This window comes from Kryptolebias marmoratus, linkage group LG15 (genome assembly GCF_001649575.2).
Source record: "Kryptolebias marmoratus isolate JLee-2015 linkage group LG15, ASM164957v2, whole genome shotgun sequence".
NCBI lineage: Eukaryota > Metazoa > Chordata > Actinopteri > Cyprinodontiformes > Rivulidae > Kryptolebias > Kryptolebias marmoratus.
Window position 1 is genome coordinate 34,726,578 of NC_051444.1, and position 24,902 is coordinate 34,751,479.

The 24,902-nt window shown below is 42.7% G+C and overlaps 1 protein-coding gene across 5 annotated transcripts in view; it reads right to left on the reverse strand.

The window, feature by feature from the left end:
• The window catches only part of herc1 (HECT and RLD domain containing E3 ubiquitin protein ligase family member 1), a 133,192-nt gene that overhangs the window by 41,947 nt on the left and 66,343 nt on the right, over positions 1-24,902 (reverse strand). For 3 of the 5 annotated variants that reach the window (XM_037979943.1, XM_037979946.1, XM_037979942.1), the window contains exons 29-53: positions 23,755-23,992; positions 23,506-23,678; positions 20,879-21,034; positions 20,698-20,804; positions 20,510-20,620; positions 20,260-20,430; positions 19,940-20,179; positions 18,430-18,513; positions 17,787-18,346; positions 14,998-15,607; positions 12,182-12,455; positions 11,451-11,661; positions 11,208-11,371; positions 11,000-11,116; positions 10,633-10,888; positions 8,622-8,743; positions 8,315-8,541; positions 7,762-8,030; positions 5,462-5,514; positions 5,186-5,386; positions 4,942-5,116; positions 3,797-4,064; positions 3,403-3,616; positions 2,197-2,405; positions 1,983-2,110 (exon numbers count right to left, since the gene is read on the reverse strand). In XM_037979943.1, coding sequence (XP_037835871.1) covers positions 1,983-2,110; positions 2,197-2,405; positions 3,403-3,616; positions 3,797-4,064; positions 4,942-5,116; positions 5,186-5,386; positions 5,462-5,514; positions 7,762-8,030; positions 8,315-8,541; positions 8,622-8,743; positions 10,633-10,888; positions 11,000-11,116; positions 11,208-11,371; positions 11,451-11,661; positions 12,182-12,455; positions 14,998-15,607; positions 17,787-18,346; positions 18,430-18,513; positions 19,940-20,179; positions 20,260-20,430; positions 20,510-20,620; positions 20,698-20,804; positions 20,879-21,034; positions 23,506-23,678; positions 23,755-23,992 — 5,338 coding nt within the window. The remainder of the gene's footprint in view (positions 1-1,982; positions 2,111-2,196; positions 2,406-3,402; positions 3,617-3,796; positions 4,065-4,941; positions 5,117-5,185; positions 5,387-5,461; positions 5,515-7,761; positions 8,031-8,314; positions 8,542-8,621; positions 8,744-10,632; positions 10,889-10,999; positions 11,117-11,207; positions 11,372-11,450; positions 11,662-12,181; positions 12,456-14,997; positions 15,608-17,786; positions 18,347-18,429; positions 18,514-19,939; positions 20,180-20,259; positions 20,431-20,509; positions 20,621-20,697; positions 20,805-20,878; positions 21,035-23,505; positions 23,679-23,754; positions 23,993-24,902) is intronic. The other 2 variants (XM_037979945.1, XM_037979944.1) reach the window with 2 other exon arrangements.

A 24,902-nucleotide genomic window follows, 5' to 3' on the forward strand; every position in this document is an offset into this window, starting at 1 on the left:
ATCGACAGGCGGATTGGTGCAGCGTCTGCAGTGAAGCAGGCGCTGTACCGATCTGTCGTGGTGAAGAGAGAGCTGAGTCAAAAAGCGAAGCTCTCGATTTACCGGTCGATCTACGTTCCTACCATCATCTATGGTCACGAGCTTTGGGTAGTGACCGAAAGAACGAAATTGTGAATACAAGCGGCTGAAATGAGTTTCCTCCGCAGGGTGTCTGGGCTCTCCCTTAGAGATAGGGTGAGAAGCTCGGTCAAACGGGAGGGACTCAGAGTAGAGCTGCTGCTCCTCCACGTCGAGAGGAGCCAGTTGAGGTGGCTCGGGCATCTGGTGAGGATGCCTCCAGGACACCTCCCTGGTGAGGTGTTCCGGGCATGTCCCACAGGGAGGAGGCCCAGAGGAAGACCCAGGACATGCTGGAGGGACTATGTTTCTCAGCTGGCCTGGGAACGCCTTGGGATTCCCCTGGAGGAGCTGGCCCAAGTGGCTGGGGAGAGGGAAGTCTGGGTCTCCCTGCTTAGGCTGCTGCCCCCGCGACCCGACCCCGGATAAGCGGAAGAACATGGATGGATGGATGGATGTATATCCTCACAATCCTGTTCTGTCTTACCAATTTATTAATAACCTCTGGGTTTACACTGACTGACTACACAGTCACTGAGAGAAAAGTTCAATATAGTAGATGTTTATCAGAGAAAGCTGTAACCAAGTTTAAAGAATCTCTTCCATTATTATTACTTTCCTCTGTCTTGCAGAGTAATGCAACTGAGAGCAGCAACTTAGAAGATCTTTTTGATATTATTACAGCCTAAAAGGAAACATCACTTGATAAAATTGCTCCTCTGAGAAAGAAAGTGATCAGAGAAATTTGGCTCCTTGCTTTAATTCAGAATAACGCCTTCTCCAGCACATCCCAGAATATTCTCCTGGCTTCAGTGAACTTTTGTATATACTTGTCCTGTTAGATCTTTGCGCTAATATTCTATTACAGAGGCTTGAACATCATGAATGAATCTTCTTCATACATTAGAGTTAGCCACAGACTTCCTCTGGGTTCAGTGCTTTGACCAATACTTTACGTTACTTTATATATGCTTCCATTAGGTAAAGTTATGATACAGAATGAGATACATTTTCATTGTTATGTTGATGATACTCAGTCATACTTATCCATAAAACATAACAAAATCAATTAGTTACCCATTTCTGTCCATGAGGTTGACATTCCTTCTACTTTTAAGACAAGTCTTAAGAACTGTACGATTTAAAATAAATCTGGTTCTGGTTGACTTGGGTTTCTTGAGCTATTCTGTAGTTATGCTGCTGTTGACTGTTGGAGGATAAAACAGCCTGGTTCTGCTGGAGGTTTCTTCCTGTTAAAAGGGAGGTTTTCCTTTCCACTGTCACCATTTTGCAGCTCAGGATGGGAGACTGTGACAAAGTGAAGATTCAACGCAATCTGTCGGCTTCCTTTGATTGAGATTTTTTACTTATTGGCTTTTTATATTGTATGTGAATGTTTTTTTTCAGTGGCCTGAGATTTCGTTTGTTGTAAATCAGTGTTATATAAATAAACTAAATTGAAGTGAATTGTTAGGGATGACTCTCAGCTACACTTGCATATTAGCCCAATATCTCTTAAGCTGACAAAATTAGAGCTATTTTTTGGCCAAACCCTCTAAACCTGTAGTGACCATCTTGAATGTGGTTGACTTCTAAATTAATCTGTTGTATATGATTATTTTCTGAGAGTTTCAGTAAAGGTCAACCAATGATTCAAAAGATATTTTGCTAACAGGCGGACTAATGCACATACAAAAACATTATCCACTGTGGTCATAAATAAACAAAATGATACAGCGATGCTTGAAAGGTCCAAGAGGATTTGGCTAATGAAGTGAATTTATTGCCCTGAAAGTAAAACAGAATATAAATATGTAATCTTCTCTGCAGTGTGAAAGGATGAACTTGAAACCACAGAAATGTACTTTTTGTTGAAGATGCAGGTCTGCTGGAGGGTGTACTGAGTCTTGGTTACATTCCACACCCGGACCGTCCCATCATTCCCGCTGGTTGCCAGCAGGCCTTTCTTACTGCACCAAGCGCATGTGATGACCTGAATTTGATTAACATGAAGACAAACATCAGTTGCAGTGAAACAACAGCAGGTATATAAAACTCTGGCAGCAGAAAAGTGCCTACCCTGCTCTGGTGGGCCTCCAGCTTGATGAAGGAGCACTTCCGCAGGTCCCCCGCCATGTCAGCGAAGGTTTGCGGGCGGCTCTGGTTGTTATCACGATCGTGGGCCGCCAGAGTGCGGACTAGCTGCTGTGCTGCCCACTGACGGTGCTGCGAGGAGAGTCTCGATGACAGGCAGCAGGCCGCCAGAGCGTTAGCCAGCTCCAGAGGGCCTACAGCGGAAGGATTATGGGAAGGGTGGGCATACAAATGTGCAATTAGACCAGCTCGACATGGAACACCCGGTGAATGAGGGAAGGATCAACAACAACAAAATTCAAAACAAAAAACAGAGACCCAAGTCAAAAAGAAAATCACATGCCAGAGTCTTAAAATAAAATCATCTTATGTTGAGAAATGCTCTAGTTATAGTCATTTTGGTCAAAGCTTGTAAAATGATGTTAGGCTAGGTTCTTACGCACTATGGCATTATCTGTTAGGAGATTGAAGTATATGTTGAGGATAACTCTCAGCTACTACCATATCAGATTTTAGATCAATAGCTGTAAAACTGAGCAAGTTAAAGCCATTTCTGTGCTGGCTAATGTTGATAAGCAGCTGCAGCCTTCTTGCATTAAACTGACTCTAAAAGTTTATGACTTGTAGATGTACATTCAATGATTGCTTTTAGAGAGTTTCATTAAAATCCTGTAAGAGGTTCATAAACTATTTTGCTTCTAGACAATTAGTGCTGATGGCAACATATAATGCCAAAGTTTTAAGCAAAGTTCTCACATGATGAGTAGCATTCAGAGTACAAAATGTGTTGGAGATGATGCTCAGCTGCGAACACACAATATCTTAGCTCAATATCTGTAAAATTAACTGAATTATAACAATTTTTGGATTGGCTAATGTCAGTTGGTTGTGGTGTCCATCTGTCGGGTTGAAAAGGTTGTACATCCAATGAGTACTACCTGAGAGTTTCATTACAATTTGTATAATGACTCCTGAGATATTTTGCTAACAGACAGACAAATGAACACATGCTTTTGGCAGTGGGCAATAAATATAAATTCTGTTTACAACACAGCAAAACTCCATCACAACACATTGGTTTATTAATTGCAACAAAATCAGAACTTCTTTAAATTGAACTAAATAATCAGTGAACACGTGGAGTGACTGTCTGAAAGCCCCTTACTGCTGCCTCTTCTTTAATCTACAAACCTCTCTTCTCCATGTCGGCCTTGTCATACGCAGCTCTCAGTCGAGCCCCCTTATCAGCCAGCAGGGCCACCAGAGCCTGTGTCACCACAAAATTAGGAGAGGTGATGAGCTTGTTCTCCTCAGCGACACCACGCAGGAAGCTGGGAAGGAATTTCCTCTGGATGGGGTCATCCACAGTGGTCAGGTTCATGCCTGTGGCTGCAGAGATCAGGTTCTGGAACGGAAATATAACAGCACCTCTGTAACACTTGAACACCAACAGCCTCTGGAAGAACATCAAAATGTTTCTGGCACTTTATAGATAATACTATCGTTACACACCTGTCACGGTACAATATGATAGAGTGGATACAGATTTATTAATGATAAATAATGACGGAGCTGGAGCTGGTACCTGGGTGCAGAGCTGCACCAGCAGCTTGGCAGCATTGGGACTGTTGGAGGCCAGGCACCCCACAGCGGTGCTTAGGTAAGCTAGGCAGGAGATGGGTTTGCTGGCCTTGGAGGCCCCTCTGGGCCTTTCAGTGGGGCTCAAGCCCACTGTGGGACTAGTGGACAGGCCGGCCCGACCTGCTGCTGCCAGGCACATGAGCCTGACCAGAGTCCTGATGTCAGTCAGACCGAGAGACTCAAGACCTGCTGCGAGGCTGCAGCTCGACCCGCTGTGTTGAGGAAAACAGAAACTTGACAAAGACCTTCGGCAAACATTTAGAAAAACTCCACTTGTCAAAAAAACTTTAAGGTTGGCAGTTAATCAGTGATTTTTAACATCAACACAATAGTTGAAACACCTTTTTTCTGTGGAAGGATACATCATCACCCTGAAAATTGGTTGAAAACTGTCTACAGGGTTCCCACACCTTGGTTACCATCAAATTTAAGGACCTTTCAAGGATTTTCCAGGACCAATTCTCTCAAATTCTAAGACCGTGTACATAGACATTTACCTCCTGCAACAACTGAATAGGTTATCACTAAACAATTTTAAGACAATCAGTGCTGAACAATCAGAAAAAAAGCTAAGTTAGCAAAACAGTAGCCAAAAGTTAAAAATTACGCAAGTTTGCTAAAGTACATTTAAAAAGTCAAATGGTGTCCAGGATCTGAAGACATTTCAATCAATTTTTAGGAAAAAAATTTGTAAAAGAAATGTACACAAATTACAAATCGTGACAATAATATTCTGAATGAGCTGAACATTTTGATATATGACTAACTGAAACAGCTGAAAGTCTGATGAAGTAGTTAATCCAAAAAACTAAACAAGAAAAGTCTGCATTCACACAACTCTCTTTAAATATTCTGATTTTGAACAAATTAGAATACGAAATAGTCTGGAAACATATTTTTTTACATTCTATTCATTTATTTAAAAACTTATCCAGAACTGGAAAATTCTTAAATCTAGACCTTTTAAGACTGTGCAGGACATCTGGTTTAGGATTAACATCCTCAAACAGTTGTGATTATGCAAGAAGTGCAGTTTGGTTTTTCCACTGCTATCAGCTGCCGTATATCCTGAGGTGTGTGTGTTGTTACCTGACAGACAGCAGGGACAGCGCTCTCATCACCATGGTACGGGCCAGCAGCACCTGTGCAGCAGCTGTCACCCTCCTAAGAGCAATCACCCGGTCGTGGGGGTTCTGCAGAGCAGTGGCCTGCTCTCCAAGAGTCACCCTGCCTGATGAGCTCTTATCCACTGACGTCTGACAGCCTGAACACGAACACATGCTCAGTTTCTAATGTAACAGCCACCAGTTTCCTGTCACCCAAACCACATTACCTATCTGTAAAAGGGTCTCCTCCATGCTGTTGGTGGCTGTCACCATGGCAACAGAGGCTCCCAGCGGGTCGCTGTCAGGGAACTGGACGGGCTCGGGGACAATCCTGCGCTCGCTTAGACCCAAAGGGCCAGCCAAGAGCTCAAACTCCTCCTCCCCTGTCAGCTTCTCATCTTCATCCACGTCCAACATGTCCCAGTCCTCTGCAGGGAAACATAAGGTTCAATCCAAACGTAGTCACAGCATCTCAGTACAACTGATTTCAAACAGAGTTTCACCTTCATACACGCTGTCCTGCTTTCCCAGTAGGTCCGGAGCCTGTCCCTTGTACCTGAAGACACCGGATACAGCAATTACTGACCTCAGTTCCTGATACCACCAGTAGGACTAATGGTGCCAGTACAAAGACTTCAAACTGACTCAGACATTTAAATAAAACTTCAAACAAACTCATCACCAGTGACTACACTGCAGCAGGATCTGACTGATGGAATGGAAGAGCATTTTTTCATTTGATCAGAAATTTTAAATATATATATACACACACTGTTTTTGAAAGAAATTGTTGGCCCACAAAACTAAAGGAGGAAAATTGTTGTCAACAGTTTTATTCAAATTAAAGGGAACCTGTTAATTCACTTTTTGCATGTTTTTGTACTTCCATTTGGGTATCTACTGCTCCTAGAAACAGTCCAAGAGCAAAAAAAAACCCCACTGATCCGTTTTTTGGCAATAAGTAAATGTTTTCTGGTGTCTGTAAAACGACCCATTTCAAAAACCTCAGGATTGTTGCATCACAATCCTTGTTACCTAGCAACCCCAAGCCTAATTTGCATAAAAGTGACGCAGCCCTAAAACCTCTCATTCTGAAATGAGCTCAAAACAGGCAGAACTGATCAGGAGAAATCTCAATATCTGAGAATGATTCTGTGTATTAAATGTAATGAACATGTTTTGTACAGCCCACAGACCTGTCCTGACCTGTTTAAGGAAGCAGAATAGGTCCTCTTTAAGTTTTTTCTAGCTGACATTTTGTGCATAGTATTAATATTAAAAGAATCCACTGTTCAGCTCAGTTATAGGAAAATTCACAATGTTTTGACTCTATGAAGTAAACATTAAAAAAGTGAAAACATTTACTTCAAAAGTTTTATTTGTAAAAAACACATTAATAATATCCTGAGGGTGAAGAAATAACTGTTATCCAGAATGCAAATAGTTTTGTTATTAATCCAAATTTAAGCCAATATCTCACTGGGCTGTGACTGTGAGACTAGCTGGTGACTGAAAAGTGAGAGAAGATTGGTCCATTTTCAGTCACCATCTCCCTAAACTCCAAGTGTTTGCAACCAGCGCACTGTTTTTGAAAATAGACATTTATTTTGTGTGCATGGCTTGCAAAATTGTATTTTAGGCCATGCACATTACTTTGTTGCCCATCTCTGTCCACATCATATCATCCCGACCCACTTTGCACCAGGGGGTGGGGCTATAATCTATTTTTAGATGCATTGCAGACACGGAAGATTTTCAAATTTCACAAATCAATTGTGTTATTCTGTACTGCCACATTAGGAAAGTCAGCAGTGTAGTTGCTGTGTGGGGCTGTTTGCCTATGTGAACTCAGTGTAGCTTCCTGTGTTTTAACATTTTCTTTGCTAAACCATGAAGATTCTGTCTGTATGTAATAGCTGTAATGCTTCATAACATGACTGTCTGTAGTAATGACTTTGAAACATATGATTTAATTATAAATTTCCACTGTTAAACATGATGCTAACCTTGTTAGCGTTTGTGTGGTGTTTTCAATGTTAAGTTAGCATCTATGCCAGGGGTAGGCCAACCTGGTCCTTGTGTGCCTCTATCCTGCATGTTGTACATGTTTTAAATTACACGTAATTTAAATCAATGGGTGATTAACAGGCTTCTGACGAACATGAAGGGGTCATTTAAGCTCTGAATCAGGTGTGTTGGAGCAGGAAACAAGGAAAACATGCAGGATGGTGGCCCTGAGGACCAGGGTTGCCCACCCCTGGCAACCTGATAGAAGAGTGCTTCCATGCAGGTGTCATAGTACAGCCCTAGTGCTCCTGAGATGTGTTTAGGTCTGCTATGATGAAAAAACATTTGTCAGTCAAAATGCGTGAACATGTTCAAAACTAAAGCGAGCCTCTGTGATTCACATAAAGGAAACTGAGAACCACTGCAAATAGTTTGAAAAATTCTGGAGGCTCCTTTATGAATGCTGTTTACCCACCTAGTCTCCAACAGCCACAGCCCGGTGAGACACTGGCTTAAGACAAACTGTGATACAGAATAAGATCAGGAGATGCAAACAGCCCATCCAGTCCATGGTCAGATTTGTGTTGATAAGGGTGCGTGAACTCCAAGGATTCTGAATGATTTTGACTGTATGAGCCTTGTCCAGAGCTATGATCCTGAACCAAATGTCCCCACCACAGAAACCAGAGGTGAAACATGAGGGGCCTAACTCAGAACCAATTAAAACAGGTAGAAAGAATGAATAATCATCACTTTCATGATTTTAGACAGAAACATCAGAACCAGGACTACTCACCTTTCCACAGTGGGGACTCTGGCTTTGCTTTTGATGACCAGGTACTTCTCTCTGCAGCCTCCACACAGCAGGTAGTACGGGTTCCCGCTGCCGCACTCCCCTCCAAACCAGCCATCTACGTAGGAGCCATTGCTACGGTAACCCTGCCGGTTGGCGCTGCACCCACAGCCGGGGTGACTCTTCTTCATGTGCTGATTGAAGTTGGCCACGTTAGCCTCACAAAGCTCACACACTACCACTTCATCTCTGTCGTCCGTCTCACACACGTGCTGCAAAGGGTTAAAAACACACGTCAACACACAACGACTTTTAATATCAAAGAAAACATTCATGCAGTGGATTCCTTTACAATACAGAAATCAATGATATATCTTAATCAAGCAACAGCCAATCAGCATTGTGAATGGAGTTTTTCCACAGCAGAGCTTTAGTTCATGCTTGTTGGATCACCCAAGGCAGTACCAGTGTTCAGGCGTGCACATGTGGATTTTTTCACAGATAGGTGATGCAGGTCAACAACAGCTCATTGGCTGGAGCATAAAGTCACACACACCCATGTTGGCCAGTCCAGTACCTCCGGGATCCACATTCCCAGAATGTCGGTGTCGCTGACAAGGTCCTGGCCGAACATGGCCTCCATGGTCTCCTCGTCCAGGTCCATCTCCAGCTCTTCGTCCAGGTTGAAGTCATACAGGGCACCCGGGTCTTGTTGCTGCTGGAGGGACGACACCTCCCGGCGGGACTGGCTGTGGTGGGCCTGAACTGAGCGGTACAGTCCAGCTGAGAGGGGCAGGAAGTTCAACATGAGCTGATAGGTGCTGTGAAGCAAACTGTAGCAAAGATGGAAAAACTGTTCTCACCAGCACGAGCCAACAGGGTGCGAGCAGCCAAGTCAAAACGGTGTTTCCTGCCGGCTGCAGAGCGCCCTCTGAGGGGGGTGCTGCTGGAGGCTGAGGCACTGTCCTGCTCCACACCTTCAGGACTACAAACCACACATACACAGTCACACACCTTATCCAATCCTCCTTTCTTTACATTTCCCTTCCTGTGAATTAGACTTTCTTTTAAAATGGGCTGAATTAATAGTTCTTCAGACTTTATAAAGGACTTTCAGTCCATGTACATGAAAATTGTTTAGAGAAAATTAAAACTTATCATTCCTTGACGAATTTCATATTGCCCACTGCTCTGCCCACCGTTGTTGAGAAACAACAAAGTTGCAGCCAGCAGTGGCGTGATATCCCATAGTTCATGTGTTGTACCGAGTGAATCGACTGAAAGGGAACTCCAAAAGCTCCACTGACATCATGTTTGTCTGAGATGGACCAGTTGAGCCGTACACGAGGCTCCACCCACATCACATTACCACCACATTTTGAATTGTGCCTCTTTTAAATTCCACATTTCACAAGTCAGGCTCAATGTGACAGGTGGATTGGATGGGGGAGATAAATCTCACCCTTTGCCTGAGATAAAAGTTTACTGATAGCATCGGAATGATCTCTGCCACTCAGAGCCTGTATGGCCACCAAAGTCAACATCCAGTCCTGTTCTCTCACTATGATCAGTGTTTGAGAAATCAAACTGAGAAGTGGGAAAGCATACGGGTGAACCAGTGCATCAACTTCCAGTGGTACATCTGCATCTGACAGAGGGACAAACAACAGATAGTGCACATTTTCTCATGAGGAGAAGAGATCTACGGAGGCCATGTCAGATCTGCCAAATTTGTTCTACCATTGGGAATTGAGTTTCTACTCCCCATACAGTAGTTTGCCCCTGGACAAAAGATCTGCTTGTCTTTTCAGGACCTCCGCTACATGGGTTGCCCAAACAGACAGGAGTTTGGTGTTGCTCCACAGGATTACCTCCTGGGCCAGTCTGTGTAGCAGGGTCCCACCCTGACAACTGATGTGGGCTGACACTGTAGAGTTGTCCATCTTCCCGAAGACCTGTCCGTCTTTTAAATGGGCCAGACAGCAATTTAATGCTAGGAACACTGCCTGCATTTCCAGAACACATATGTGAAGCTGCAGCATTCACTGCTCTACCCATCATGGTTGCACCCTTATCCTGTCAGGGATGTATCTTCTAGCGATACCTCCACAACAAAACCTTCAGACAGGGGGACGGGGTGAGCACAGTCCTAAATGTCGCAACCTATCGCTGAAAATTCTGTTAGCAAAATGTCTCATGAACAACCAAAACGATTTTATTGAAACTTTCAGGATATATTCAACTCCATCCAAGATAGCTGCCACAGCAAAACAACCTTTGAAAAAACAACACACAAATGACTGTAACTCAGTCGGTTTTAAAGATATTGAGCTAAAACTTGGCGTAGCAGTATCTGAGGGTGGTGTACAACACATACTCCAAGTGCTAGTCATTGCAAAGTATCTTTGCTTACAATGTGTTGGAGTCAACCCCGTTTATTACAAAAATATCTCAAGAACCACTTGTCAGATTTTCATAAAACTTTCAGAAAATAACTATTGGTACATCTACAACTGGTAAACCTCAGGAACATTAGCCAAAATGTTGGCTAAAATTTAGTGAAGTTTAGAGATACTGGCATTAAATTTGGTGTGTCTGTAGCTGATAGTTATTCACAACACAAACTTTAGCTTGACATCTGGTGAAATTACATCAAATTGTACATGATGTTATTTTCAAGGTTAGACCAAAATGGCTACAGCTCTGCCCTCAACATAAGATGATCTTAGTCTAAAACTCTGACTAAAAGCAGTGGGCAATATGAATTCCTTCAAGGAATGCTAGGCCTTTAATTAAAATTTGATTTTGATCCAACTGCAGTACATATTGAACTGATAATTGTGCTTTGGTCTAAAACAAGACTTGCAGATGCACCTTTCACTGAAGCCCTCCTCCAGCTCTGCAGCGTCTGCACTGGAGATGTCTCCTGGAGAGCACAGGTACGAGCTCCGCTCTACAGATTTGCCTCCAGTAGAAGCTGTTGCTCCGGGACAGGAGGAGTCAGACCTGTCTCCGCCAGTGGTACTGCCTCTGCCGTGAGTCTCGTCATGCTCGTCTTCTGCAGATGGATGTTCGATCATCCACATGGCCAGAACAGTGATGTTCTGAGCATCTGCTTCTCCTCGAGCACCTAGGACAGGAATCAAACTTTAATGTGAATATGTGAAGAACGCAAAATGTGTTCATTTAAGGAATGCCAGGCCTTTAATTTAATTTGTTTTCTCTGCTGAGGAACACAAACCTGTGGCTTCCAGGGCTTTGGTGATCTGGCGCAGAGAGAAACCCATCTCCAGCAGCGGCACAGCGATGGCTGGAGGTGGGGGGGACGTGGACAGTCTGCTGCTGGGGTCTGACAGGGCTGAAGAAAACACAAGAAGCCATTTCAGCTGAGGTCTGCAGTTTCTCACTGTTCTGGATCTTCTTGGTGGTATTTCCATGTATGCACTCACAGGTGCCAGCTCTGTTTTGAGATCTGGTGGGCTGGGAGTCTGGTGAGGTGAGGCTCTGCCTGCGGCCGACCTCATCTGATGGAGACGTTGGCAGAGATGATACTGGTGGAGTCTGGGCCCGGCGAGTCGGAACTAGGGTAGTGGGGTAGCTGGAGAACATTTGCCTGTCAGAACACACAGTGGTGTATTATTACCATAATAAAACAACAGAAGTTGTCATGAACGTCAGGTGTCTGCTCCCACCTGAGGAGGCTGAGAGGCATGACACCCGGAGACTCAGAGGCAGGGACAGCCTCGGTGTCTGTGACCGGAGTCGTAGCAGTGGTGGTGTCCTCCAGCGAGGAGCTCATGAAGGAGGTGGTGCTGGAGGCCGAGGGGCTAGTGGTGATAGGGGTCTGAGCCATCTGCTCACAGTCAGCGCTCTCCCCCTCTCCTTCAGGTTCACTTCTCACACCTCAGGGAGGTTAAAGAAGAAAATAAACTTTCTATCTCTGCAGTGAACTGTAATACCATGAATAAATGAACAAACCTGGATTATAATGCATCGTAAACCTAATTATTTGGAGTTTGTTGAATTATTGGGTGACTGGAATCATGATTTGGTCCTAAAGCAGAATCCAAACCTCTTCTGATTTCTGTTTGTAATCACCACCAAATTAGAAAGACTAATGTTTTTGCCTGTGTCTGAATTTGTTAAGCAAAATTTCTCATAAACTACACCGAATGGATTTTAATGAAACTTTAAGAAAGTAATCATTGAATGTTTATCTGCAACTGTCAACCAAAATCAATTTGAACGTGACAGCTAATCAATGTTAGCCTATGCAAAACTCGTTACACATCAAAGAATTTTACAGTCACTGAGCTAAAATCTGGAATGGTTTTTATTAGCTCCCAGTCATTTACAACACATACTCCCAACCACTAACAGATCATGTGAGATCTCACAATATACTACGCCTTTTTGTTCTTACCAAGCTTAACCTTTGCCCCGCTAGTCTCCTCCAGCAGCCCGTTCACCACCAGTTTGTAGATCATAGCCTGAGCTCTCTCTAGGTCTGCCAGGCCCAGTGCTCGCTTGATAGGGGAGCGCATCACAGCTCGCTTCACCATATGTCGCATGAGAAACTGCAGAGCGGCTCGCATTTCCACCTCCTCCTGACTGACAGGCGAGGTAATCGTTGTGCTTCCACCGGTGCTAGCATTCAGGTCGGCATTGTGTCCACTGGGTGCTGTTTCAGGTAACACCTGAAAGTCAAAGCAATTAGCAAGCCAGAGAAAATCTGACATAGTATTTCATTTATATTAAAACAAATACAACCAGAATGATTAAAGAAATACCAACTGTAACAAAGATATCAGATCAGCTTTACATAAAGAAAAAAACTTCTCTTTATAAAATGTCTGAAAAGGGCAACATGTATAGTAAAAATTAAAAGGACAGTTTGACCATTCTGAAATGGGTTTCAGTGGTAAAGGTATGACAGCACAATGATTCAGTCCCTTCAGGAAGTTGTAATCACAAGTAATAATGCAAGTTCAACCAATCCCCATAAAAGTCACAATTTTGACCAAAGCAATTTTCCTACAAATTTGACCAATCGCCTTAGTTCCCTGCCCAATTTCAGTTCCTGGAAGCTAGGCCTGGCTTAGCCAGCAAAATGAAACGCCAAAAGATCACATGTACCATCAAACATAACCGCTAAAATCCTTCTGTTTCCTAAAGTATTACATGCAAGTAGTGGAAAATTCTTTTGCACCCTAAGCTAACACTAGGCTAAAATCATCACTTGAGAAGAATTTATCTACTGCAAAATCTGTCCAGAGAACTGCTGGACCACTAAACGTACTATGGAAGTTAAACTCCCATAATATTAGGATGTGAGTTTTGTCTTATGACGATGCTCCCTGAGGCATTCTGTGGGGGGTGCTGCAGGGGTATGGGCTCCCTGTATAACCAAAGCAGGAGCTGTGTTTACACATTTGGCACAAAGTCAAGGTCGTTCTCAGTGCTAAGGCTATGGCTCGTCTCTGATCCGGTTTGTGGTAGTCATGGACAGGATCTCAAGGCACAGCTGTGGAGAGGAGCGTGTCTGGTTTGGGAATGATATGGTTCTGTTGGCGTCTTTAGGCCATGAACTTTAACGAGCACTTCAAGATTCAGCTGTGCACCTTCACCTCAAGAATAAGGGACATTTTTCAGGACCCAAATGTATTTAGGAAAGAGAAAACAGATGATTCAAGAGGGGGTGATGGAACCCATCAAACAAGAACGACCAACTTTAAACAGATCTCAGATCTCATATTTCTAAAACTGACAACTGAGATAAGCCTGATAGCCTGATAGCCATCATCATACCTAATTTACACCTTCATGCATGTGATCAAAACATCTCTCTGTGAGCCAGGCAAACAAAAACCTGGGAGTGAGAATAATCTGCATGCAAATTTAACTGCACAATGGAGCATTTGATGCAGTTTAAAGCTTCAAACTCCACACTGTCCAGTTTTGAATTGAGCAAGCTTCCCAGATGGTAAGCAAAATGTCTTCGGCTACAGAAAAGAAGTCCAGTTGTTTTATTTCTTTTTTTTTTTTTTTTTCTAATAAAAATGTTAATAAGTACACTCAAACAGATGTGTTGCACTTTAACCATATTTACTGTAGAAATCATGTGCCTTATTTGAAAAGGTTACTTTAAGTTGTTTTTGTAAATTTATTTTGTACATTTGACCATGTTTTAGAAAAAATAAATTCAGCTTCAAAGCACTGCAACTTTGATCAAAACCTTTTTTAAAAGGCTGCTACAAAATCAGTAATTTTAGGTGGGAAAATATCACAAAGAAAAGTCAGCAAACTCTTGGAGGGACTGATAAATTCTGTACTGACAGTAACTAAGGTTAGATTAGACCCATTAAAAAAATAAAATCAGCTTTCACATTTCACACTCATTTTGTCAAATGTGAAGCCTTGATGCAAAGCTGAGCTGCTTAAAAGGATTTATGAGGCTAGCCTGCTCATTTTGGAACTGATATTCTATTAAAAGTTAGTAGCTTATTAGCCATGACATCCGTCAGAAGAGTAAAGTGTATGAAGAAAGGGGCAAAAGTCTTTATACGGAATAGGCTAATGCCTAGCAAAGACAGGGACTGCAATTTATGTTTTTTCAGGCTTATAAAACAGTGTAAATGACAATTACATTAGCCAATATTAAATCTCTACGCTTTTGATTGACACTGTTTGTTTAGTCTGTGACCCTTTTCTCAACCGAACAACAAGTCAGCAATCTGAACCCCAGAATGTCCATATGATGTCCTTGAACAAGACACCGAATGCCTAACTGCTTCCCAGGCGCTTGAAGTAGCTCCCACTGATCCATGTGTGATGTCTCAAATGCAAAGAACAAATTTCTTCATTGTATGGGTACAAACAATGAAGACAATGTGCAGCACTTTCTTACTTCTTCTCCACACATACACTTGAATGGTAACGCAGACATTGTTTAGTTGAGGGAACAGCAACAGACAAATGGTGCTGTGCAAAAGTGTAAAGGTTTAATGTTAGCTAATGTAAAGTTCCTTCATGTCAGGATGAGAGACTTGTTTTAAATCAAGCCCTCTTTTGGCTAGCCAACAGCCTAGCCTGGATGAAGATGTCTCTCCTCATCTTCATACTTTGAGCTCTGTGACTAATAAGGTGCCGATAACTATTTGATAAAACAACACCGTAAAAATCACAAGGCTCCCCTCTGAACTTTCTGATCTGGACCTGGTGATGTCACAACAAACGTACCTTTGGTATGAGAAGCAGCTCTGCGTACTTGCTGCAGCTCAACAGAGCACTCAGGGTCTTCATGGCTCCCAGGTACAGGTAGGACAGCTGAACAGCATGGATCTCTGACTGAGTGCTGATGGAGGACAGTTCATGGCTGCGGGAGCCATGCTCGTGAGCCTTCTTCCTGCTGCTCTCAGCAGCAGCGTGAGCAGCTGCCATAAAAAGGCTTTCATTCCCGCTGCCAGCCACAGAGGAGATCTCACTTTCAGACTTTGAGTTGGGCGCCACGTGTGATTTCACCTCCTCCAGGCTATGAGACGCTCGCAAGTCAGAGGTGGTCGCCAACGCTCCGTTCTCTTTCTGTTCATTATGGTTGTGGCCTTCTCCGCCCACCTTCTCCTCGGTGCCGGCTGGCTCGTGCCCAGTTGCGGCTGCGTTGCGATGTTTTTTTTCATGACGCCGTGCGCTGAGCTTGGCGGCCGTCTCCTCGTGGATGCTGGTCAAGTAGGTGAGGTCCAACAGCAATGAGGCAGTGAGGCCACGGAAACGCCCCACGTCAAACGGCAGAGGTTCACAGGGCTCCAGGTTGTACAGCGGAGTGTCACTAGGCGACCAAAAAGTTGGGAAGCTTTAATAGAAGGAAGTGGAGAATAAAAAGGAGACAAGGAAACACAAAGTGAGGGAAAAGGGCAGGAGAGAAGGAACACAGCATGCAAGACAAGTAAAGACACACAATGTGTGGAAGGGAGTAGGCATGAGCAGGTATGAGATCCTGGTAACACCACAGTTTTACCAGCAATATTTAAAATGTCTTAAATAATCTATCTGCAAAAATGGAACTGTTTTTATTAGAGCTGCTTAAATCACATTTAATATAATATAATATGGGCATGGGTCAAAATTTTATTTTGACAGTATTACCTTGAGCAAAAATAACACTTTACTGGTATTAAAACAAAAATAAAAAACAGAAAAAATATTTTTTGCAACTACTGCTGACTAAATAATGTGACATATTGCTTAATAATGATTATATTATTGGTATAAGTAATATAATATTAACTATACAATAAGTATATAATAGTATAATAAGTATATAATAAGTATTCTAATATTACTTAGTACAATGGGTGTGCACAGATATAAGGAAATGGAGAACACAAATCTGTTTAAATCAGTGTCAGCTTTTTCCTGACACTTCTTTATTTATGGCTCAGCCGGCTCACTATCTCCACCATCTTAATGCTCACATACTTTAATTACAAGAGACCCATTAGAGGGATGTAGACCACCCAAGACTCAAAACGAGTTGGGTCGTTCATTTCCAGCAAATCAAGGGCTGTTGCCATTCTTAAACATAGAGATATTCACTTTATTCATGTTCAAACAATTTCTGATTCTGCTGGCAGGTTTATAATTGTTTTGGGGCACATTTATGACAAAGGTGGCTCTTGTAAATGTATATGCTTACAATTGAGACAATTAGTTATTTTTAACACAGGTTTTCTCAGTGCTACAAGATTTAACTATTAACTATTTATACTATGAAGATGTGAGGATATTTTACCCTATTGGACCCTTTATTAGACCGCTCTTCGTCTACCTTTGCTCTTCAATCTAAGTTGGACAAAGTGATTGAAGCCTTTATGAGAGAGTTTAATTTTGTAGATCCCGCGCTCCATTCAAAATGGAGGACTTCAGAGAATATTGCACCAATGTAAGTGTCAAGTATAAACACGTGCACCGCTCGCTCAGGTCTGCGCGCCGTGAGCAGAGCCCTGCGCGACACTACAGAGCCTTTAGGGGTATGTCCTACTTCACTTACTCTTTCCTGCTTAAAAGGACTTAAATGTATTCACAACTCTGCCAACCAAAGGGCTAATACTGCTAAATTGAAAATCTGCAGCTAAGTATACAAGCTGGGTTATAGAGGTCCTTTTTTTCCTTAACTGGGGGTGAACAATATATATATATATCAGCCTGACTTTGGCTGGTAATGCTGTATCATCTGAAATAACCTGAAATCCCTTTTTGTCTTTGTCATGCTAATTGCCGTAGCTTGTTGCAAACATTTGCCTAAAAATGGCGTTCCCTTAAAAAGTGTTGCTCTTTTGATAGACAAGCCATGACTGTCTGTGTTTTTCATTATCAGAAAACCTTTATACAACCGACTATTTGATTTTTATGAGGGGTGGTCATCAAACAGATGACTAACAAAACAGGTGAGGAAGAAAGAAATTCTGCTCAGTGACTCAGTGACTGGGAAAAAAACAACCAAGAACATATTGTTTCTGCTCTCTCACTTAATGGGATTTAAACCACAGTATGATGAAAAGATTTAAAGGTTTATATATTGGGACTTTTTAGAACTGTGGTATATCTTTCAACCAAAAACGGACGGATGATAATGATGAAAAAGAGACAAACAATCACAATGTCAGAGACGAAACAAAGGGTGAAATGAGAACTGACAGGCTCAGAGAAAACATCCAGGGATCACTTTGACACATTTCATTAACTGTCTCAGAGAGGAGCAAACTAAACCATGCCTGATATTCAGTACTGATTATATCAACATGCAGAAACTACACAGACGTTTTGAGATAAATCAAAACAGTAAAACTGTTAAAATGTGAAAGATAATAGCAACATAATACTAGTTTTAATGTTGTGCTGAAGCTCCAGATGTTTTCAGTTACAATGTGTTTAGCAGCTTTGATGTTTAAAACCCTAAACATGAAGGAATAATCCAGGTTTGGTGGTAAGTGTAATGAATCTCATAAACCCAAACATTTCTGAGTCAGTACCTGATGGTGATCTCAGCTTCGTCCCACTGCACTTTCGCCGACGTGCTGCCCTCTTTGACCACGCCCAACAGCGTGGCATGCCTCCCGGTCTGTTTGTGCACACATCTGCCTCCTACCCGGAGCCCGGCATCTGCCCCTCCAATCACAGCCAGAACCGGCCACACGTCCGTGCACAGGGTTCTCAAGTGCTGCTCCGACAGCTCCCCTAGCCAGTGCTGCCGTCCAGGGCGACCCCTGTCCTCTTCCATCCTGGGGAGTGCTTCCTGGCTCTCCCTCTGGGCATCGTGCTCCTCGCGGCTCTGCACCGAGCGGCTCTTTTTCAGCTTCTGACCGCTGGTGCCGCTCGACACTGCAGCTGCCTCTCTGAAGCAGGGCTTGATCTTGTGCAGCCGTTCGATCATGGTCTTGTTGATGCGATGGGTCCAGTGGTCCGTGTGGTGTAAAATGCGGATCAGCTGCGTGGTGGCCTCCACCAGCACGGTGGCCATGGGGCTGCAGACCGGATCACCCGGGAGGAGGTCACGTGGTGTTCCTCTCATCTGCATGTCACAGATCTTTACCTGGAAATCAAACACAGAGTTTCACATGAGGAAAACCTGTAGGCCCAGGCCAATGGATTCTGATGGATTTCAGACTCTCTCACCTTTTCTCCTGGGTTGCTGCTGTAGAACATCACACAGGGATAAAGCTCTGTGGCATCCAAATCCTCAAAGGCCAACTTGGGCTCCTGTTAAATCAGAATTTATCATTCAATAATAATAAGAAGAACTTGAATTTATATAGCGTCTTTTATGGAGCCTACTGAAAGATCAGAATAACAATAAAATGAGCAAAATAAATAAAAAGTCAGTTCAGAGACCTGTGAGGGAAAAAACAAACTAAACAAAACAAGGAACTAAGTTTAAACTGTATATTTTATAAAGTAGGTAACGTTTAGGTGATGTGTTTTCTGATTGTTTGCTCTGGAGCTCTGGAAGCTCTGTCACTGAAAGTTCACATTCAGATACATGGTGGAAAGAACAGAGAGTGTCAGAAGACCTGAGGTTCTGGGAGGTCAGAGAAGATCCGAGAAGCACGGTGATGATTTGATGATTGTTTCATGGAAAGAATACCCAACGGCGGGTGGGGATGTGAATACGTTTGTGGCAGACTGTATACAGAACTGAGGGCTGGATCAGGACATTTGGACATGACTGTAAAACAGGTTTTAAATGTAATGCAGGGTTTCCCCCAGAAAAGAGGCTAAGCCTGGTGGTAGGGGGCCGATCGCCAGCTGATCGCGGCATCACCGGCCGACTGTTAGTAAAAAAAAAAAAGATTAAAGTTGACAGAAAGTTGAAAATATGGCTATTTATTATGTGATATTGTAAGATATTTGTGCCAAATATTTACACAACTACAGTTTTACAAAAAGGCACTATTGAAAAACAGACAGATGCTGTACTGTGCTTTGCTTTTTGTGGCACAGGCTGCATGTTGGATTACTACATTTAACAAAACAAAACATCTAATGCTGAATTTAATAGCATCATTTTACTGGTAAACAAGGATAATATTTTCACTAAGTACAAAACATGCTTACCATATTTGGTCTTGTAAAGCCACCTGCTGAATTTCAGCTCAACGCTCGTTCCATGTTTATTACTGTGGCTCTGACAACATGCTAACTCCAGGTAGCTGAAGGAGGCTCTGACAACATGCTAACTCCAGGTAGCTGAAGGAGGCTCTGACAACATGCTAACTCCAGGTAGCTGAAGGAGGCTCGGCCTCAGGGCTCATTAGAGTCCTGCAGGGCTCTGTGAACAGGGAGCTGACCTGAGCACGGTGGAGGCGTTTATACTTGGAGCTTACGTCGGAGCAGTATTCTCCAAAAAGACAGGGGGCAGTACGCTATGTAACCAGTGCCAAGTTATAAAAGGTACACGATGTGACACCGCGCAGGACCTTCACGCGGGGCGGGGACAGCGTGACTGTGTCATTGTTGGTGTGTGTACCCTCGCACAGTGAGGTAGATAAAGGTAGCGGTTTTAGGGTGCGGGTGGAAAAAAACGTGTAAAAAATGAGGTATTTATAATAAACAAGCGGAGCTTAGCCTGGCGGTCGAGTCAGCAAAGCCTGGGGGAAACCCTGTAATGTTATCCATGGTCTCTCACCTCTCCGTTTTTGCTGAAAGAGATGGTTCTCGCCTCCATGTCGAGGACGCAGGTGATGAAGTCTCCCTGAGTGAAGCTACTCAGCGTCAGAGTCTGCTCCCCATTGTGATACAGGTTTCCGCTGTACGCCCGGTACAGCCACATATCTGATGTGGTGCGGTGGTTAAAGTCATGCACAGGCCATCGAGAGACGCCCACACATGTGCCCTCATTACCTCGATTCTCCTTCACGATGTAAAACTGCAGGCAAAACAAATCCCAGCAGATTGGAGCTTTTTCTGTTTCTGATTTGAGTGTGTTGGGAGGATCCTGGTAAATACCTTCCACTGGTAGCATCCAGAGGAGATTCCAGTAGAGGCCAGGCCATAACCTTTTCCCCCGCTGCCGTGCGTCAGGCCTTGACCATTCTCCACCACACAGCACTGAGCCTTCTCTGGGTCAAAGGACACCTCCTGAATGGGAAGGTTCTCATCTTCCTCCTCTGCTTCTCCCTGTCCAAACAAACAAGCTATCAGCCTCTTCAATAAACAGGTCAAATTTGTAACAATGTTTGTGTGACAGCCTGCACACCTGCAGTTTGAGCTCCTGGGCTTTCTCTTTAATCTGGACGGTGTGTTTGGCTTGAGCAACAGGAGCTTCCCACATGCAGTCGGACAGCAGAGAGAAGAGACGCTCAACAACCTGAAGAATGAAAGAAAACAGTTTTCTTTTATTCACAGACAGGTTATCTTTTTACTAAAAGACAAACTGAGCAGTACCTGTGTCATTTGTTCATCTTCCATAGAGGCCTCGTAGGCGGGCAGGACTGCCTCCAGAACATGAAGGGCCAGAAGCCGGGTTCTCATGTTTCCCACCAAAGGGACCCCTACATGTACCACCAAGCAGGAGTCAATGTCTCAGCAGCATTTTGGAGTTTGAAAAAACGCAAACAGGACTTACCTGAGCAGCACTTCTGTGCAGCGATGTTGAGTAGAACTTCAGTCCATTTAGGGGAAGCCATCTTGGACTGAATTGCCTTGGAGGACACCACCCTCCTGAGAAAGACAAGGAAGTCTCCGAGGTGAAGCTCTGCAGTGTGCTGCTTACGGACCAAAGCTGAGAAACAAGGAAAACAAAAGACAACAGGTGATAAAAGTGGAACTTTCATCCACTGTACTTTATTGTTATTGTGCAGACAGGTTATTAAGCACCTTGAAAAAACACACTGAATGCTCTGTTGAACTAAAACAGTTTTACTGTGTTTATGTTGAATTAATTCATTTCAATTCAATTCAAAAATACTAAATGTTGATAATTTAAAGCAATGCTGTATGTTGTAGCTCATAATCCTGGTTTCATTAAAGAGTTGTTATAGATGCTGAAGGCTGTGGGCAGGAAGGGTCTCTTGTAGCGGTCTGTCCCAATGTATAGATCAATATTCATAATATTGTGAATATTTCCCCATTAAATTATTCAGATTTTATTATTCCACCAAATATTATGAGGCTTTCAGGGGAAAAACAAAAGAAAACATGGAATTAAAAAAAAATTATAAAAATGGAATTTGTGGCCAAAAACTTATTTCAAATACAGTAGAAGTGCAGTACATTGCTGATTTTATTTATTAGTGCTGATTACTTTATGGAGTGGTCTATATATAAATGAATACTTTGTCAGTTATTTCAAGACAAATTTCAACAGGAAAGTATGAAGTTTCACCTTCAAGGAAAATCATTTTCTTTAAGCGCAATAAATATTTCCAAACTCAATGAATAATGTTCAACAATCCTGATTACATTTTTTCCTCTCCATAATCGAACAGCTCTATCCCAAACTGCACTGTTATAATTAATCAACCAATCAAGTTTATTTGTATAGCACATTTCAGCACAAGGCAGTTCAAAGTGCTTCACATCATAAAAACAAAAATAAAAAGTCATAAAAACAACATACAATCACAAACTGAGATACCAGTACACATCCATTTATCATGGTTCAAAGGCAGCTCAAACAGGTGAGTTTTCAGCCTTGATTTAAAGGAATTTAGTGTTTCAGCTGTTTTGCAGTTTTCTGTGAGTTTGTTCCAGATTGATGGTGCATAGAAACTGAAAGCTGCTTCTCCTTGTTTGGTTCTGGTTCTGGGGATACAAAGTAGACCAGGAAGACAGCAGGAGGATGAGCTTAATTGGTTTATGATTTCTTCTAAGCTTTTATAGTTGAGTAGTTTAAATTTAGTCATTTTCCCTGCGTTTGTTATGTTTGGGCAAAGCATTGATATTGGATTTGGGGTGGATGTGCAGATTGACCCTCTAATTTTTAAAATTTTATCTGCAAAGTAGTTGGCAAATTCATTGCAGGCCCTGTTAGGGTGGAGTTCAGGTGGTACAGTCACAGGAGAGCCTGTGAGCCTATCAACAGTGGCAAACAAAACACGAGCATTGTTAATGTATTTGTTTATGATTTCCGCGAAGAACGTTTCCATTGCATGTTTTAGTGAGGAGTGATAGCTTCAGTCTTTCATTTGTAGATTTCATAATAAAGGTGAAGTCGAATTTCACGCCATTTACATTCAGCCGAACGGCAAAGGTTTCTTGCAGATCTAACTATTTGTGCATATCTCCACGGAGAGTTGTTCCTACCAGACATGACCTTTGCTTTATTGGAATCAATGATATCTGTAATTTTAGAATGGAAGTTTTCTACCAACTCATCTACAAGGTCACAGCAAAGAGGTGAGGTGGAAGAGTAGATTTGATTAAAAGTTTCTGCTGTGTTGTCTGTAAAAGAACGTTCTAAGTGAATCAATGGAAACTGAGAAATGATCAGTTACAGAGACCTTGGAAATATTCACACCATTACAGATAATCAAGTCAAGAGTATGTCCTTGATTGTGTGTTGCCTGTTTGACATGTTGAGTCAGACCAAAGTTTTCAAGTATATCACTCAGCTTTTTTGCACCTCTGTCTTCGGGCTTGTCAACATGGATGTTGAAATCTCTCACAATTATTAAACAGTCATAATCAATGCATATAACAGATAAAAGCTCACTAAAGTCAATGAAGAAATTTTCCCCATAATTTGGGGTTTTGTATAAAGTTAGTGTCAGAGCTCATCTATGGTCTTTTATCTCAAGTCCCAGATATTCAAGAGTCAAATTTCCCCAGAAAACCCTTTTTACAGTTAAGTAAATCAGGAAAAATGGTTGCAACCCCTCCCACTCTCTTACGTTTTCTATTCTCACTTAAAAACTTGTAGTTAATCATCAGTTGGAATACAGAGGAGAACTGGTTCTGATGCGCCTCAAATGATTATGCAGATCCAGATTTACTCAAGATTTTGAAACAGAAGTTAGGACTTTTGAACTCAGTTTCAAACCATCCAGTTTAGTCCTATGATTGGCGAATCACAACAACTGAATGCTTTAAGTTTCAACATAATTACTTAGACTGAGGGAGAAAATTAAAAACTTTACATAATTTAGTTTAAGGAGTTAGACAACAGTTCTCAACTGACTTTAAACATACCAAGTATATTAAATGCTTGAAAGGTTTTCAAAAGTTGAAGTTAATAAACAAACAATCTGTCACCTCTGAAGTCTTTCTTTTCAGAGTCAGGGGTGTTGTCCTGTTTGGTGTCTTCTTGATCTTTCCCAGCAGTCAGATGGCTCACTCCAGCCTGAGACAGCAGGTTCTTCAGCTGGCTGCAGAGGAGGTCCAACAGGGACTGGATCACTTTGGGACTCAGTTTGTCTGCATACGTCCTATCAGAAGAGGCACAGATGGTTGGTTTAATCTGTCCTGGTTCAGCTTATCAAAGTGTTCTGGTTTTTGAGTTACCCAGTGCTGATGGCCAGGATCTGTAGCAGGCGAGTAGAAGCCACCTTCAGGGCGGTGCTGAGCTGGGACACTCCAGGTTTTTGGAGCAGCTGGAGCGGCTGACCCAGCATAGTCTCTGTGCCACAGAGCTGAGACAGAACATTAAGAAGCCCACTAGAGATGGCCAGGGAAACATCTACAGGCTGGTACCGAACGCTCAACGCAAACACCGTCACCAGAAGGAGGCGCTGCTGAGCTTCTACAGAGGTGCAACAAATGACAAAGGACAGAAAAAAGACTTAGGAAGTTCAGATCAACTTGTCTGTAATCAATCATTTAATAAATTAATATAATTTTCAATTCAACTTTTTTTATCTAGGTTTCTTAGGGTTCTTCTTATCAAATTAATGTGATGCATTTTTGTCAAATTTCAAACAAGCCATTAGGCAGCAGAAGCCAGTTTATCTCTTGTGCCGGTCACAAGCCTGGGTAAAGGGCAAGGGCTGTATCAGGAAGGGCATCCAGCGTAAAATATTTAGTCAACTACACACATGCGAGTTTGTTCAAATGACACCATACCAAATCAGTCGAGACCTAGGTTAGCACTGAACCACCACCAGTGCTGCAAGGTGTCAGCAGAAATTGTGCTACTGACAGTCGAGGAGGGAAACATGCCAGGAGACAGAGGGAGAAGAGGAAAGTCAAGACTCTAAACAGAAGGACAATGACAGGCAAAGGTGGAGAGCTGGCTGACATGATGCAGAGGAGGAAGGTAGATGTATGATGTGTACAAGAGACAAAGTAGAAGGGCAGCAAGGCTCGCAGCATTGGAGCAGGGTTTAAGCTGTTTTACCATGGTGTGGATAGGAAGAGAAATGGTCCTAAAGGAGGAGTTAGCAAGGAATGTAATCTTCCTCTGGAAGTTATCCAGAGGAAGAGGTTAGCCAGGAAGAAATGGGACAGTGAGAGGACTGAAGAGACGAGACAGGAATATAGGAAGATGCAACAGGACAAAGAGGGAGGTAGCAAAGGCAAAAGAGAAGGTGTATGATGAGTTATACAAGAAGCTGGACACTAAGGAGGGACAGAAGGACTTGTATCAACTGGTAAGACAGAGAGACCAGGCTGGAAAGGATGTGCAGCAGGTTAGGTTTGTTAAAGATAGAAAC